The following is a 16585-nucleotide window of genomic DNA, read 5'->3' on the forward strand; positions in this document are numbered from 1 at the left end:
AATCATTCCAAAATAGAAATAGATATATCAAAATACATTTCGATCGTAATTGTTCCGATATTGTATGAAATAATTTGCCCCTGCTTTAATTGCCCTAGTATGAACCACTAAAAGTAACTAGTTCTGGGGCTCTTTTTTATGAATCATTCAATTGAAGTGGCTTATTTGAACTACGAAACACTATTCTTTGAATACGAGAGAAGAACAAGAATACAATTTGATTTGGAGAGGCGTCGAGTGGAAAAACATTTCTGAAAAAATTCAACATCTTATAAACAAAATGATTATTTGCGGAAATATTTATTTGGATGAAATAAAAAAGACATTTATTTTGAAATGTGTTATCTGCGAAAAGAAGTCCAAAGCATACACCGAATTTACAAAGCATATAAAGAAGAAGCACAAATCTCTTGATGGCACTGAAGCTCCGCTGGATAACAAGGAAGATGAACAGAAATGCAGTCTCCAAAACTTACTATCCGAGGATTTTATACCGTCACCAAATATTGTTAAGCTGGAAGAAGATGTCTTGGACACGGACAATGAAGATGAGAAACCTCTTCTGCAAATAAAGCATGAAATGGAATTTGTGGAAGAGGTGCCAAATGAAACGAAATTTGCTATCGAAACCGTGACCGAGGTAAGATACTAAATTCACACAACTTCCCATAGAAGATTTACTAAGTTTGGTTTTGATAGGGTGAACCTGTTATGGATCCGGTGGCAGTACTGGAGGATAATGAAATCTTAGAATTTCCGGAGACAATGGACGATGATGTTAAGGATGAAGATTATGTTCCAGACAATGAATCCGAAGACGACATGGAAAACTATGAGGTGGATGTTGATGAGGATGGTGGATCTGAATCGGACAATGAGGAAATACCAGCGGTTACCGATAAGGTAATGTTGTACTCAGTATTGGACCATGGAACTTGTTATTAACTTTAAAATGATCTTCCACACAGTTTATTCCAACATTTTTCCGTAAAAATCGTTTTTTGAGCGATTTTTTGGATTTCTACAAAAGCCAACCTGTGCTCTGGGATGTTAATCATCCAGACTTCGAAAACGCAACGGTGCGAAAAGAGGCAATGAAGGCCATCATGTTTGCCATGCAAAAGTTCAACATATTTATGAAACCATCTGCACTAAACCGTGCACTCAATAGTGTTCACAAATATTGTGCTATAATTAAGTTCCAGTTGGAGTCTCAAGTTCAGAAAAAAATACCTGAAGTTACAATGGCTTATTATAAGAAATGTGACTTTCTCCAAGAGTTATTGATTAAGAAAAACATCACAGGAGATCAATTTATTCCAAAGGGTGTAAGTAACTATTGGAAACATAATGCATTTTTTTAAGAGATATATATTTTTTTCGTATTCAGAAACCATTGAAATTAAAGGAATGGGATGAAACTACGGCAAACTTCATTGATATTTACGGAACATTCCCAATACTTTACAATGGCGACCATCCATTATATGGCGATGTTGATGGTCGACAAAAGGCTTTAGAGGAATTTTCGGAAATTCTCAAAAACCGGCATAACATTGATTTCAATGTGGATACGATAACATCCGCTATGGAGCAATTGCAATCCTGGTACTATAAGCTCAAACAACGCAGAGTTAATCAAAATTGTAAATTGAGTAAAATGGATGAAAAATATTATAAGAAATGTAGCAGTTTTATGCCCATTGAGCGTCCGCGGTATCGCTTTGTATGTAACGTATGCAAGAAAAATTTCAACCTGCGGCACAATCTCCAGACACATCTTTACAAAATTCATCGGTTGGGGGATTTACCATTTGGATGCGATCAATGTGAAAGGAGATTTGAATCGAAGTTTGCCCTGCATTGCCATGTCCAGCGAATACATGTTGGCAAGACATATGCATGTAAATTTTGCGATAAAAAGTTTGCCATTGCTTCAGAACTGAGAATACACAGCACGATCCATTCGACCGAGAAACCACATGTCTGTGAGTTATGTGGCAAATCTTTCCGACTGAAAACTCAACTGGGCTACCATGTCACCGCTATACACACAAAGATACGAGCATTTAAGTGTACCATGTGTCCAAAGGACTTTCTTAAGAAGCGGGACTTGACCGACCACATAAAATCGCATCTTAATATAAGGGACAAAATATGCGAGACCTGCGGCAAAGGGTTCTCCAACTGCCACTCGTTGATACGGCATCGACAGATTCACTCAGAAGTGAAGAAATTCGCGTGTAAATTATGTGATGCGAAATTTCATCAATTTGTTGGTCTGAATGGTCACATGAAACGAACCCACAATATTGTAAAGAAACCAGCTTAAGTATTTTTTAAGTAATAATTTATTATTTTATGTATTTTCGGATAGCAAAGTAAAGAATAGTAATAAAGTATAATAGAGAAAAAAAAAGATAAAAAATATTTTCTTAAAAATAAAGGAATATATGTACTGAAATCATATGTACTTTCATGGTATAAAGCTACATTCTAAACCGAATTTTTTTCTTTTGGTACCCTTATTCGGTTAAGATATATACACAGATTGTATATTGCAATTTGAAATCATTTCGAACTCAGTTGTAAGAAAACTTCATCATTCACCGATATTGTCCATCTGCCTTGGGTACACTTTTGTGGAAAAACTCCATATCCCATTCATGTTGTGTGTTTTTGCCAAATTTTCGGAATTTTTAAAACAAATTGTAAACAAAACCAATTTTTGCATTTAGAAGTCTTTTACGCATTAAGATCTGTTCATGGTAGAAGAATATAGGTAGACGCGTCGACACAGCTGCTGGGACAATGAACTGTCAAACCAATTTTGGAATTGAAAATGTTGAATGAAAAATTATTTAAATTTGTAAAAATTGTTGAAAAACGCGAATTATAATAGCCTCCGAATGACGTAGTATAAGAAAACATAAAAAATCTACTTAGAAAAAACATTTAAATTTTTTTGACTTATTAATGCTCCTAAGCGTTGATGCATCTACCTGTATTCTTCTGCCATGATTCTGTTATAGAGTTAAAATTACCGTAACTGAACTAATATCATGCTAAGGGACTTCAATGTGAACGTAGTGTTAGAAACTTCTATTATCTTTAACATGTTATCGATTTCAAGTGAATGGTCTTTAAGAAGAAGTGGGTGGTTTGTGGTTGTTCAAACTCCAGCCGGTGGTTTCCATACGAAAAACAACAAATCCTGGCCATAAGTAGTTTTTAATGGATCCATTTAATTACCTATTTCACATTTTAACTATATTCGTTGGTGGTTCTTTACTTTTTCTTGTTGGATTTTTTCCCGTCTCACGAAATCTTACTGTGGGAAATAACTATGGAAACTCCTCGGCACTATCTCTACTTGATAAGAAGTGAGTTAAAACGTGAACACTTGAAAATGATATCATTAAATTTGCTTCCTATTACAGGCTTCCAGAGCCGGCCGTCAAACATGAGCAGATCATTTTAATGATAATTGATGCCTGGCGCTGGGATTTTGCCAATTCCAGCAATATGCCATATTCCTCCGAAAATGCTTGCAATCACATTAACATTAAAGTCGATGTACCAACAGTGACTATGCCTCGTCTGAAAAGCATTACGACTGGTACGGTTTCAAATTTTATTGATATAGTACTAAATCTGGGACATACAGAAAAGTTGGCCGATTCTCTATTGCACAGGGCCCGGGCAAAAGGTAAAAATATTGTATTCTCTGGAGATAGGGCATGGGTGCAATTGTTTCCCAATTTATTTCTAAGACAAAAACCAAACATGGATTCATTTTTTGTCAATGACTTTTATGAGGTAACGTTCCGATAGATTGAATTTCTACGAATGCAAGATGAATGGATGTGCTGCTAATTCTTTTATTTTTAGGGTGACAAAAATATTACGGCAAATATTCGAGATGAACTTCCAAGAAAGGACTGGCAGCTAATGATATTACATTACTTGGGACTAGATCACATCGGTCATGTTGAGGGATCCCACAGCCATAAGATTTTTGAAAAACTTCATGAAATGGATGATGTCATAAAGTACATTACCACTAGTCCAGTAAGATACATCTTTACATGAAACCGCAATGTGCAGGTGGTATTAAATATATGCCTTATTTTTGCAGCAATTTCAAAATTCGGTTTTGTTGGTAACTGGAGATCATGGTATGCGCAATGGCGGAAGTCATGGCGGTAGTGATGAAGAGGAGTTATATGTACCCTTAATGTTGTTCTCCGATAAATGTACAAAGCGAAAGTAAGATAAGTTAACTTATAACAATCCCATTTATAACCACCATAGTTATCTACTATCTTTAGCCGAACTGTGGATTACAATCAAATCGATATGACTCCAACGATGGCTGTGTTGCTGGGTGTTGACATTCCTTTCACATCTGTGGGTTGTTTAATATCCGATTTTATGGACGATTTTTCAAAGGAAGAACAATTGTATTACTATTACTACAACGCTTTACATCTCATAGAAAAATTTAGAAGAAAATATAGTTTAAGTCAAATCAAAGCTCAAGGTAATATCAGTGCAATACAGTAATGAGATCTAAACATTCCTTTAATTCTCTCTCTTATGTAGGATTTTCCGACTACTACTTTTGGCTAACCGAGGCTGAAATGGAGCACAAGCTGTATTTGGAAAGTAATCTGACAAGTTTCCTAGCCTATGAAAAGGCAAAAAAGAATTACATTCGACTATCTAAGAATATTTCAAAGCTACTGTCGGACAGCTCGGTTAAGTATGACAACGACTTGATATTTATTTCGTTAGTTTTAACAACAACGGTAAGTTGGGCAATTGTTTCAATCGTATACCTATAATTATATATAATTAGGTTTTTTTTCTTTTTTAGACGGCAATACATCTTCTAACGAAAGTTCTCTTCGGCACCAAGGACAATTTGAAAAAGTGGCAGCAATTTTCTTCTGGGCGTTTATTTTTTAGCATCGTTGTGGCTCTTGCCATAAATTGCATAGCACATTTTCTCGAGTTTATCTACTCGAGACACTTTATCTATTCAGCGGTGCTTACAGTTCCTATAGCCATAAGCATTTACTTGGCAATTGAAATATTTCTGTTGGTTGTACAAATACTCATACCAATGTCGTATGACCGTAAATGTTACTTCAAGCTCACCATTCCTTGGATGCTGTTCGCCTTCTTTATTTTTCATACATTTTCGTTGGCATCCTCATCATTGATAGAGGAAGAACACCAGACGTGGTATTACCTGACACCAACCATACTGATTTATCTGACAGCTCAAAATGTCTACTATGGTATACGGAAAATGTGGAAATTGGAAAACAATCTGAACATTATAGGCTCAGAGCTATGGAAAATGCGGTACGTTATTCTAGCTCTGTTGACAATTGTCTTCTGTCGTCGTCTCAATCAAACTGGTGACAAATGGCGGCATTTGGAGGACATAGGTATGTCAAGCGTAAGCACTATTTGTAATGAGCTTGCTCGATCGTGTTTTTTATTTCAGGTGATATTTTATCTAAAGAACACAACCACCACTATCGTTTACTGGTCCTTGCATTAGGTAAGCAGCGTAAGATTAATAACAAAATTACTTATTTTCAAAGCTCTTCATCTTTCTTTTATAGCATTAATTTGTCTTCTTCTCTCCCTGAGAAAGTTCAATACAAACGCTCTGCAAACGCTTACTTGTAGTACGGCCCTCGTTTGCGTTTTTATATATCGGGAGTGGAGTCAATCGAGCACTCTAGTATTATTGGTGTTCTGGCTAAGTGTGTCTGCTACTGCTTTAATCAGTTATCGTATAGTTATATGGAAACCAAAACACTATGGCTATGGCGCTAAAAGCAACCTTGTGGATCTGTTGGGCTCCAATTTGACCATAAGTCTGTTGATCTCAGCTCTCTTACACAAACCTCACAATGTTGTTCTGCTGCCAGCCTTGTTGCTTTGTCTAGAGAGCAGTTACTATTTGTGCGACAAATTGCATTTGTACAATAGGAAATTGTACAATCGTTGTTACGTACTAGTATACAAGGCAGTTATAACTATTTTCTTAGGGAATATGTTTTACTTCTTTCAGGTAAGTGTGGCCCATTCAACGATTTGTATGATTTAATGAAACATGTATATATTTAAATGATTATTTTTAGGGTAATTCCAATAGCCTTTCAACTATCGATATAAACCCTGGCTATATTGGCTTGTCCTCCTATAATCCCTTTGTAGTTGGCGTAATGATTACATTTAACACCTATTGTGCCCCCATAAGTGCATTCCTTTATTTAATGTGGCACATGTTTGTTACCAAAAAGAGTAGTTTGCCTCTGCGCCAAGAAAAAGAGCAAGTCTCAAATGCGCAACTGCTTGAAAGTACGGAGGAAGATCTATACCTAGTCATAAGTTTGTTCGCGGCCACCACGGTAATGCCGGTGGCTGTGTACTGGCTGTTGTTGATGGGCTTTCGCTATCATCTTTTTATTTATTCAGTATTTGCACCAAAGGCCTTTTATGAATGTTTTCGTATTTTTGTATTTTATTTAAATTTTATTGTAACAAATTTGTACTTCAGGTTATTCCAATAAAACTTTAAACCGAAACTAAAAAAGTGATGAATTCAATAAATAAATATTATAGTTTGGGGATAAAAAAATAGTGAATATATCGAGTAAGGAGATGAGCCAAAGAAACAATACTGGCAATAATGCGGATATCTGGTTTAAAAATAAAATTCAAATAAACAGCTGTTGAGCCATAAACCAGGGAAATAAAATGGGATTCTGATCAGTTTGTATTGTTAACCTTTAAGGCGTAGTGTATGTCATCCATACTGACGTTGAGTAGAATTTTTTGGAAAACATCATTCCGAGAATGTTCACAAATAAGCAAACGCTCCGAACCCAGTTTGGCGCAGATACGTAAAGCCCGACCAGGTGTTGGTGTAGCGGCCCCCATGAAAGCGGCAATGGTTTCAATTTGTGTATAAACACCCATGAATGAGGTTTCTTCGACCCCTGTACGAGTTACTTCTGCGACCACAGCTTGCAAGAAAATCTGTTCCAACCGTGAACAGTTCTTGATTGCCTGGACTTTGGCACTTGAAATCATTTCGTTGAGGGCTTGCTGCACATGTAACATATTAACACATTGTTGAGTATCCTTGGAGCCCTTCTCCGCCGCTTTAGACGCGGCGGCGTCTGCAATTTCTGTAGCCCTACGACAAATATCTAAAGCTCTACGTGCGTCGCCGGATACCGCAGCAACTTTTCTAGAAAAATAAGAGTATGTTTCAAAAAATTTATCTCGCATAGTACACTTTAGTATATTTACCTCGCAACCAACTGTACAGCATCGCCCTTAAACGCTTCGGAACCCTGTAAACGACCTGTTACGATCTCCTGCAGCTGTTTGTGAGTATAGGGTTGGAAGGTCAAACGTGTCAAACCCAAACGTGATGTCACCTTTCCCATTAGCAAACGTTCTGGCAGATCCATAGTATTGGCTATAGTTACCACAACTAGACGGGCTGCAGACTTGGTTGGCCAATCTAGCAGATTATATACTACGTCCTGTCGCCGGTTACACAATATATCCAATTCATCTACTAGTAAAACGGTTGTAACACGTCTCGGAGCGGGTGTGGTGAATCTTTTCTCTAACAAAGCATGGGCATGTTCCCACGAAACTGTTTTCCCAGTTAGCTGCCGATATATATGCACGTACGCTTGGCGGGGTTCTGTTAAACGCATTCCATTTATTTCCAAAAAATCAAATGGCGGCAAATCATCTTCAGCCACTCTCTGCTGTAGCATTCGTATAACACCCGTGACGGTGGCGGTTTTTCCAGTACCCGGCACTCCAGACACATACATACAACCCCCGCATTGATCTTGAATTTTGCCTTCCAGGAAAGTGTAAATGTTATCAAATTCCTTCTCGCGACAGGGTAAACTTTTGGGCACTACAGAGACGTGCAATCGCTCACGAGCTATTTGCAAATCAGTTTTCCCTTTTTCAGAGCCAGCTAAAGAGTCGCGCTTTTCCAAGGTAGGTTTGATTTCTCCCGATCGTATCATTTTAAGTTTCTGTGAGGGCGTTTTAGGTGTTGCTGGAGCTTCAGTGGCCTTGGTTGTGCTTCTTCGTCCTTTCGAAGGTGTTTTCTGTGTGGTCTTCTTGGGTGTGTATTCCTCATCATCCTCCGTAGTTTTGACATTATCGACCACAGGTAGTGCTATGCTTTTCCTGGCCTTGGAACGTTTTGGTGTGTTTATTATATCATCATCGTTGAAAACCCTCTGCTCAACAATGCTGGACAGCTGTATGCTCCTTCTGGGTGTACCTTCAGCTGTAATATAAAAAGGGGACCTTGTATGGATATGAATTAAAAATTAACATTTCATATTATACCATACCTAATCTAGTAGTGGCCGATTTAAGTATACTCTTTCGGCGGTTTTGCGATGGAGTACCCTCTGCTGTCGTTTCTTTGGCCTTTTTTGTCGGAGTGTGGTAAATATCATCCGCATTTTGAACCTTTTTTTGGGCTTCACTTTTCTTCCTAGCTGATGGTGTACTTTCGGAAGCAAGCTTGGATTTTCTAGAAGGGGTCTGCGGCTGGGAGTCTTTATGTTTAACCTCTCTCAATTCGGATTCTAATTCGGGACGTATGGCCAAGGGATCTTCTTCCATCGAGGATAATCGTGTGGATCGTCTCCTAAAAGGAAGAGCAAATAAAAATGTAAACAGGTCAAGACGAAAGAATTTCAGTATTACCTCTCTGACAACCTTAGCTTTATCTTCATCTCATTTGGAGGGTCCGTTCGATCTGGTGTCCCTTTTACAATTGAGTAGTTTAGACAGTCAGAGTCTGCTGTAGTATCAGCTCCATTATCCAAACTAAGATTAAGGTTTCTCTTTGCGGCAGCTGCTCTGGATCTGGGTGTGACTTTAATATTCTGTTCTGCCAATGGGGAAGCTGGCAAGTAGTTGGCATTTATTTCATCTTCCCCTTTGTACTTTTCACCTGTTGACTGTTTCTTTTTGGCCGAAAGGCGGACAACACTTCGCCCACCAATAATTTTAATTGGAGATACTTTGTTTTCTTCATTGAAATAAGCAAGGTCTACGAACTCCAGAGGGTTGTTGGCACTAACAGAGGAGCGTCTTTTTCGGCCTTCGTCACTTGTGGCACAGGAACGCCTAGGTTTTTTGGCTGATGAAGCCTTAGATTCTGTTGGTATAGCTGCCGTCGATCTTCTTCGACCACGTTCTCCAGCCGCTGCTACATCTTCATTGGAGAACTGCAGAGGCTCAAGGCGGTACGAATTCTTAACTTTAATAAATTTATAACGGCACACAAACATTGGACAATTTGTGCGTTTAGCGTTAAATCCTTGCAAAAGGCCAGCAGCGGAATTTTCCGATGAACCACAAATAACACTGCATTTACGATGAATCGTTTCTAAAGAAATGTCTGCGTCATACGGTCTGTGTTCCTCAATAACCTCGGCATTAAAATCAATACAAATTGTGTCATCATCGAAGTGCTTGTGTGGAATACACTCCGGACGTGAATACCATTGAACTACAGCCCGACACGGATCCTTATCCGGGAGTACTTCCCTCAGCTCGTACAGATAGAGAATTTTGGCGATGTCACAGCCCTCTTCAGTGTCTGGAAAGGCGGAATCAGCATTAGACACTAGGACAAAGTCTCCCACACTTAAAGTGAGCGGTCCGATAATACACTTGGCGTAAAAATAAACGTTTTTGTGTTGCAAATGATCGACAGTAACAAGTGGATCGTGCGCTCCAATCCATTTAACAATGGGAGCATTCGCTGCTTCGATTTGCTTTAACACCATTTTTTAGTGGATACCAATAAAAAAACAGTGTACTAAATTAAATTTAAAAGCTAAGCAAATTTTACTCTGCTTGATCGGTGGTTATTTAGTTATTTATTTGTGAAACTTCAGCGTGTTTTCAGACTTCTACTTCTTTCGTTTTTTCAGGCAGAGACACAATCAACATCTGCTTTGTGTTGGAATGCGATGTTTGTTTGTTTGTGTGTGCAATTTCGCGCCAAAACAACGTCGTTGCGTGTTAAGTGGTGTACACACTATCAATTACATTTCTTAACAATAGGTTTACATTGGCGATCACATAGCAAGTGTCTATCTGTCAATCTGAGAAACGCGTTTTATAAAAATCTCTGTTTTGAATAAAAATAAGCAAATTAAATCATTACAATGAAGAGAAGGTAGGTCAACTTTGAAAAAATTGCAAGTATAGAGGTCTACATATTTGGCTTGTAATGTCAGAATTAGTATCAAAACAATAAAAAATCAAACAACTTGTTGCATTTATTTTGAATAAATAATTAAAAAACGCGATAACTAAATGAAAGGTCAACACTTAAAATCATATTCTATATATTTCTAAAGGATTATTTCGCTACAAAAACTCTAGATTTTGTCGATGCATACGTTGAAATAAACATTTTGAAACACCCGAATTTGAATATTTTCTGAACAATTTTTTTGTTATTGAAAAGAAAACACATACATAAACAAATAAAAATGACATATTAAGCCAAGAATATAAAAAAAATACCTATCAATTTAATGTATGTTTTTTTTTATAGTCGAATTAATTGTGAATGGTCATTTGTCAGAGTTAACTCGAATAAAGATTTGCATGTCATATCTTTATTTTATCGATTTCTCTCTGTGCTGTCTATCTTTTCAGTGTTGCCATATTGTAGTGTCCTTTGTTCGTTACTTCACTTTTTTTCTTTTCTCGGTGGCGTCGGTTGGTTATTCATTCAATTGATTTAATTTATTAATTATTTAATTTCGTATAAAAATATAAATATAAATATCATAAATATCTAGAAACAAATAGAACAAATGTGAATATGTGTGATTTGGGATTGTGCGTGATTTAAAAAACTAAAAAAAACAATAAAACAAACCCGACCGCCAACATAACCTCCAATGCGTGGATAAAAAAACAATTAATGGATTAATGGTCCATGGGCCATATATGTGTCTCCAGCAACTCGATGATATTTTTTCCAGCTGTATTTATTTGTACCCTGATTCCAGGAAAGTATTACTCCAAACGCCCCAAAAGACGGGTTTTAATCCCGGGTTAGGTTATCGGAAATTGGAAATTTGTGAAGGAGAAGGGTAATTTGCGTTTTTTAACGGGCAAAAGGAACAAACAAGAAGACCCATAATTCCTTTTGATGATCTGCATAGAATCACATTCTGAGTCGATTTATCGTCCGTCCGTCCATATATTTTTGTCAACAAATTACAGTTCGCATTTATTACCCGATCCAGACGAAATTTTGCACAAGTCATTTGTTTGGCCCAAGGACGAACCCTATTGAAATTGTTGGAGATAATCTGTCAAAATTTAGATATAGCTCCCATATATATCCTCGTCCGATTTGCCTTTTATTGTACATCACATATATATATTCCTGATCAGAAAAAAGTTATAGTACGATATAGCGATGTTCACGATATAGTCCACTTTATTTAGTCAAGAGCTTTGAAATGTAGCACAAAGGTTTAAGTTATAAGGTATTGAAACCAAATCCAAAAAACCAAATCTTGCAAATTTAGTTGTAGTTCCCATATATATCTTCAACTGATTTCGGGTTAATAGGGCATCAAATGGCTGATATCGGCCCAAATTAACTGAATTTTGGAAATTCCGACTAAATTACTCCTAGAAACAAGTACGTCAAATTTGGTGAAGATCGATTCAGATATAGCTATAGCTATAGTGTTATTTTGAAGACTTACATGTTAGATGTTAATATTGCTGATATTTAATGATGTCTGGAAATAAAAAATACGCAAAAATTCCTTTTAAATACCCCCACTTTATGGTGTAGATGTCTGCTTGCTATTTGCCCAATACATGGAAAAATGTCAATCCATATATCTAGGTATGTAAATCCGAATGATATCGATGAACTTATTCTCCTATAAATTAAATTTTTCTTAGTGAACCAAAGTGAAGCCAATGAAATCAGGACACAAGTTTAAATGTAAGTTGTTTTTATTGTTGGGTCCAGTATTTTGGAAAATGCAATCAATACATATATATATTTATACATAAATACGCGATACTACGATGATCTCTATTTCTACAAATGTAAAAATGCATTTCGAATCACAAATTTTCGAAAGTTAAAAATAATTCTTATTCACTAAACTTATGAGCATGTCCTGCGTACGGCTAAAAAAACTATATAACCAATAGATCCGGAATAACACAATGATCTCTGATGGAAGATGGTAGAGTTCACTTGAGTGAGTCATAAATATACAGATGACAAAACATGTCACGTTTAAGCAGCGGCAGTGGTGTTGTAGGACAAGTCTTCATTGGGGGGATGTTTGTGGTGGCGTTTGTTGCGCATAACATAGGGATGGGCAGGTCCATTTTCATAGCTCGACAAGAAGGGAAGATTCAAAAGTTTCTCAGGATATTTATTCAGCAGATACACATAACAGGGAACGGTTCTGATAATAAAAAATAAGATGAGTAATATTAATGTTAAGTATGTAGAATCATGTACCATGATATGAAGCTATGTATGTATTTGCATTGACACTTACCCCTCACCCACTCCAATGTTCATATCACGCATTTCTCTGACATAAATATCTTGACAGTCTTCAAGGTTATCCAGGGACTTCAACATTTTGTCATCGACCTCATAAATTTCACCAGTTACATAATAACCCAAACCCGGTTTGTTGAGCAAAAATGGAATGTTATAACGGGTGGCGATAACCAATGGATATTTTTCGGTTGTTGTAGCTCTGCACCAGAATTTGGCCAATCCATTGGCATCATTGGCCAATATGGAGTGACTGGGCTGTCCGTATTTAAGTCCACCATATACGAAAAGTTTGTGTAGAGCAGATGCGGCTTTCTAAAATTGGAGAATAGGTAAGAAAACATGTTTAAATTCAAAACGTATTGACAAAAACGTAGCAGACAAAATGATGCCATTAATAGAATACAATTCCAAAAATAGATTTCCAATGACTGTGCTAATTAAATTTGTCTCTCAGAAAATCGGGGCTCTGAAAATCTAACACCTTATGGCGCCTTATCTATAATTAATTACTAAACGTACATACAATAAATTGGCCCGAATGTTCGCACTGTGTGGCTTTTGATGCTAATCTCTTAAATGTCTTAAATCAATTTAACAATTATTGTTTTTGTTGTAGCCACATAATACAAGAACAAAGTAGCAAAAGACATATATACATATATATTTCTATACACACAAACGGAGCCTGTTCTACGTGTCTACAGTCAAGGGAAACGAAAAAATTCCACTTGCCTATCATACACGCGCCTCAACCAAACATCTGAAATTTCTTTTAAATATAGTACATTTTATGCCCAACTGATAAGAACTAAATTTGAATGAAGTTTTGGCATTACTTTGTTTTTTTTTTTGCAGTTTTTAATATTGATAAATCGCGCAACACACACATGTGTATATATATATTTATATATTATAAAATATTGTTTATTTGTTGTTTTTGTCTATATATAGTACTGTGCTAATCAAACAAAACTGTTGTGATAGACATACTAAAACCCGGGGGGTATTTTTTGTCATTTATCGCGGTATATACCTTATGGTGGTGTTATTATTGCAGATTATCAGATGTTGAAGTATTTTATATAGGTAGGTATTGTTATTTTATATTTGCAAATTTCGGAATGCATTGTGGATGAATTCCAATGGTTAAAAGATTATGTAAATAGGTATGTATTTCCCAAATTCTTTATTGTGGGGAGGGAGTTATCATGAGAAGTAAGGTTCAACATTAGATGAATTTGAATCTGACATTTGTCTTAAGTATAAACGGGGTTTTATTTGTCGTAAATTAGTTTAATTCTATTAAAGCTGATTCAAGTTTCGGAATGACAACAATTTCGCCCAAATAAAAATCTACATTAACCAATCAACGAATATTTTTTCCTAGTCATTTGCTACTCATACCTACGAAAAAACGGAAACAAATGAATTACGGCCACATTGAAGCAATCAAGTCATTTAATTTTTGCTTGCATGCATTTTTTCATAAATATGGAGTTCAATGATTGCGTGCTATACGTCGTTCTGAATGCATAACAATGACTTGAAGGGAAAATTGTCTATCTTGCAATTTTGTAAATGTTAAATGCCACAGTAAATTGAACATATTGATGTTTATTGGGTTCTCCTGAAGAAAATTACCACCTCTGCGTGTTGCAGTACTGAATAATTAACACATGTTTATTATTAGCTTAAATGGTTATTAACGAATTTAAGGAAAAATGCAGATAACTAAAATAGCTCTGTTCCAGAAACTGCAAAAACCTACTGGTTTTACAATTTTTTTCTCAACATCATTAAGGGAGAATCGGCTATCGCAGTAAAAAGTTTTACAAACTTGCAGTTCCGAACAGTTTAGACCAGATGTTGGAAGAAAACTTTTAATTTAAATAAAAGTTTCATATCGGAGTGAGATGAAAAAACTGCAACCAACTACAGACTGGTGTCATTTCTAAGCCACTGGTTTCATTGACCGTTTGAAGGGCATAATTCTTGCCAAAGGTGACCAATTCGAACAAATCTAAACTTATACTAAAATTTGATGCTATTTGGGAACAGAAAAAATATTTTTTAATAGATTCTGTCTGGTTATTTCAAATGTAAGTTGCTTCGTGGCATCAACATTTAACATCACATTGAAGATTTTTGAAATAAGTTGAGGATAAAAGCTTGACAAATACAGATCCTTGTTAATTGGCTGTCTTATACCTTCAACGATCACTAAAATATTTTACCAATATTTCATTTGAGCGTATGGTTTCGATTCATAATTGTCAAAAGCCTCACAATGTGCCGACAATGACGTGTCAAGAAATATTCACGCAAAAAATTGTCGTGTGGAAAGTGGTATAAAAATAGACTTTCTATGCTAATGAAAACGCAACGCCTTTAGTGGTCTAAATATATTATGATAACAATCGATATATATTCTTAAGCGATGTACGTACCTACATATAACACAAAAAAGCCCTATATATTTATAATTCATTTCAGATACCAAATGATTTTTTTTCATTATTCGTGCCATACAACATCAATTGAAAATGATAATGGAGAATATTCTTCATTGCCTCATGTTTGAGATCGGTTTTGAGTTCGATGCAGAATATTTATTTGTGCGTATAAATATTATATAATTTTTTTTTAAGAAATGCCAATTGTTTATTTACTTGTCATCGTTGTAGGTCAAGAATCTTGCAAGCATATTACTTAATATTATGGAAATTGCCTTATCAATAATTTTAAATAAAGAGCCAATTGATCTTTATTTTGCAATCAAAAAGGAAAGTCAGAGGAACACCCACCATGATTATTATTTTTTTTTATGTCTTCAAACACATTTCGATTATCGGCACATAAATTAGAAGATGGATTATAAATTTGGCCCAAAATGAATGAATGGCAACAACAATTGATTAGAAATTCTATCAAATATAAGCTGTTAGCAAGGCTTTAATTTATTTGGGGATATCCTAGAGTGGCTTCGATCCAGATAGCTTACACCCATTATACAATTTAATGTGGGCGGAGACAAAATACATTTTAAAACATAACCTGAAATATCTCGACTTGATGAGGGCACAAATATTCCCATTAAAATTATCAACGACATGAAAACTCCTTTAAATTCCAAATTTAGTTATCAGATTTCCCTTTACCTTCATTCAGTTGATTATGTAAAGAAGGGATTTGATCTCCGTCATAAAATACTTTGCCTAATTTCGAAACACGTTTTTGGGAACACAATTAACTATTGTTTTCACTTTGCGGGGGATCCAAATGTGTTTTTAGTTTCATACACTTCTAAAGAATGGCCAGAATTGTTTTTTTATTTTTATATTCTTCCAAAAATGGACAGAAAATTGTCCTTTTTTTCTACCTGACCTGCAATAAATGGTGTTTAGTCCCTTTAGACCCTGTTGTATTTTAATTTAATGTTGTTGTTGTTGCTGCTGTTGCCGTTGCAAAGATAATACAACATGTTACATAACAGTTGAAGATCGTCTTCGTGTGCCACCCAGTTAAACTCGATATATGCCCTTAAGATATTCTAAAAACCTCTTTTACTTTTCTGCCCTCAACATTACTTGTGACCTGAATATCCTTTAAGGACCACTAAGCAAACACGCCAAAGCACACTTTCACATAAACCAACAGAAATTAGGCACACATTACACAAAAATAACAAAAACTTACCCTTAGATTGCACATTTTGTTTTTAATTGATTAATGACGGAAGCAAATTAAGTATTTAATGCAAAATTATATTTTGAAATCTGTTTCAAAATCAGTTTTTAATAATATGTATTTGTTCTCTTCTGCTTCTCCTCCGTGTATAGATATCGAATTGGAATTTACGCGCTGAAACCACCTTGCTGCTACAAAACCAGATGTGTACCTATGGAGAGTTGGACTTCAACTGAATAC

General features: G+C 35.9%; 4 protein-coding genes across 4 annotated transcripts; 2 read left to right on the forward strand and 2 right to left on the reverse strand.

Moving 5' to 3' along the window:
• Positions 1-203: 203 nt before the first annotated feature.
• On the forward strand, positions 204-2478 carry LOC101896579 (zinc finger protein 43). Its single transcript, XM_011294536.3, has 4 exons — positions 204-640; positions 700-903; positions 969-1328; positions 1391-2478. Exons 1-4 carry the CDS (start codon positions 281-283, stop codon positions 2330-2332), a joined length of 1866 nt encoding a protein of 621 aa, XP_011292838.1. The 5' UTR covers positions 204-280; the 3' UTR covers positions 2333-2478.
• Positions 2479-3122: 644 nt separating this feature from the next.
• LOC101896399 (GPI ethanolamine phosphate transferase 2) lies at positions 3123-6623 on the forward strand. The gene is made up of 10 exons (XM_011294535.3): positions 3123-3383; positions 3441-3819; positions 3892-4071; positions 4139-4269; positions 4332-4543; positions 4606-4811; positions 4880-5459; positions 5519-5575; positions 5640-6094; positions 6165-6623. The coding sequence occupies exons 1-10, from the start codon at positions 3235-3237 to the stop codon at positions 6594-6596; spliced, it is 2781 nt and encodes a 926-aa protein (XP_011292837.1). The 5' UTR covers positions 3123-3234; the 3' UTR covers positions 6597-6623.
• An 80-nt stretch (positions 6624-6703) lies between these two features.
• Positions 6704-10072, reverse strand: LOC101896229 (origin recognition complex subunit 1). The gene is made up of 4 exons (XM_011294534.3): positions 8785-10072; positions 8424-8725; positions 7342-8356; positions 6704-7279 (listed from the first exon to the last, which is right to left on the reverse strand). The coding sequence occupies exons 1-4, from the start codon at positions 9873-9875 to the stop codon at positions 6796-6798; spliced, it is 2892 nt and encodes a 963-aa protein (XP_011292836.1). The 5' UTR covers positions 9876-10072; the 3' UTR covers positions 6704-6795.
• A 1997-nt stretch (positions 10073-12069) lies between these two features.
• On the reverse strand, positions 12070-16566 carry LOC101894334 (troponin C-akin-1 protein). The gene is made up of 3 exons (XM_005184275.4): positions 16355-16566; positions 12651-12970; positions 12070-12554 (listed from the first exon to the last, which is right to left on the reverse strand). The coding sequence occupies exons 1-3, from the start codon at positions 16367-16369 to the stop codon at positions 12380-12382; spliced, it is 510 nt and encodes a 169-aa protein (XP_005184332.1). The 5' UTR covers positions 16370-16566; the 3' UTR covers positions 12070-12379.
• Positions 16567-16585: the final 19 nt, after the last annotated feature.

This window comes from Musca domestica, unplaced genomic scaffold, assembly GCF_030504385.1.
Source record: "Musca domestica strain aabys unplaced genomic scaffold, Musca_domestica.polishedcontigs.V.1.1 8, whole genome shotgun sequence".
Classification (NCBI taxonomy): Eukaryota; Metazoa; Arthropoda; class Insecta; order Diptera; family Muscidae; genus Musca; species Musca domestica.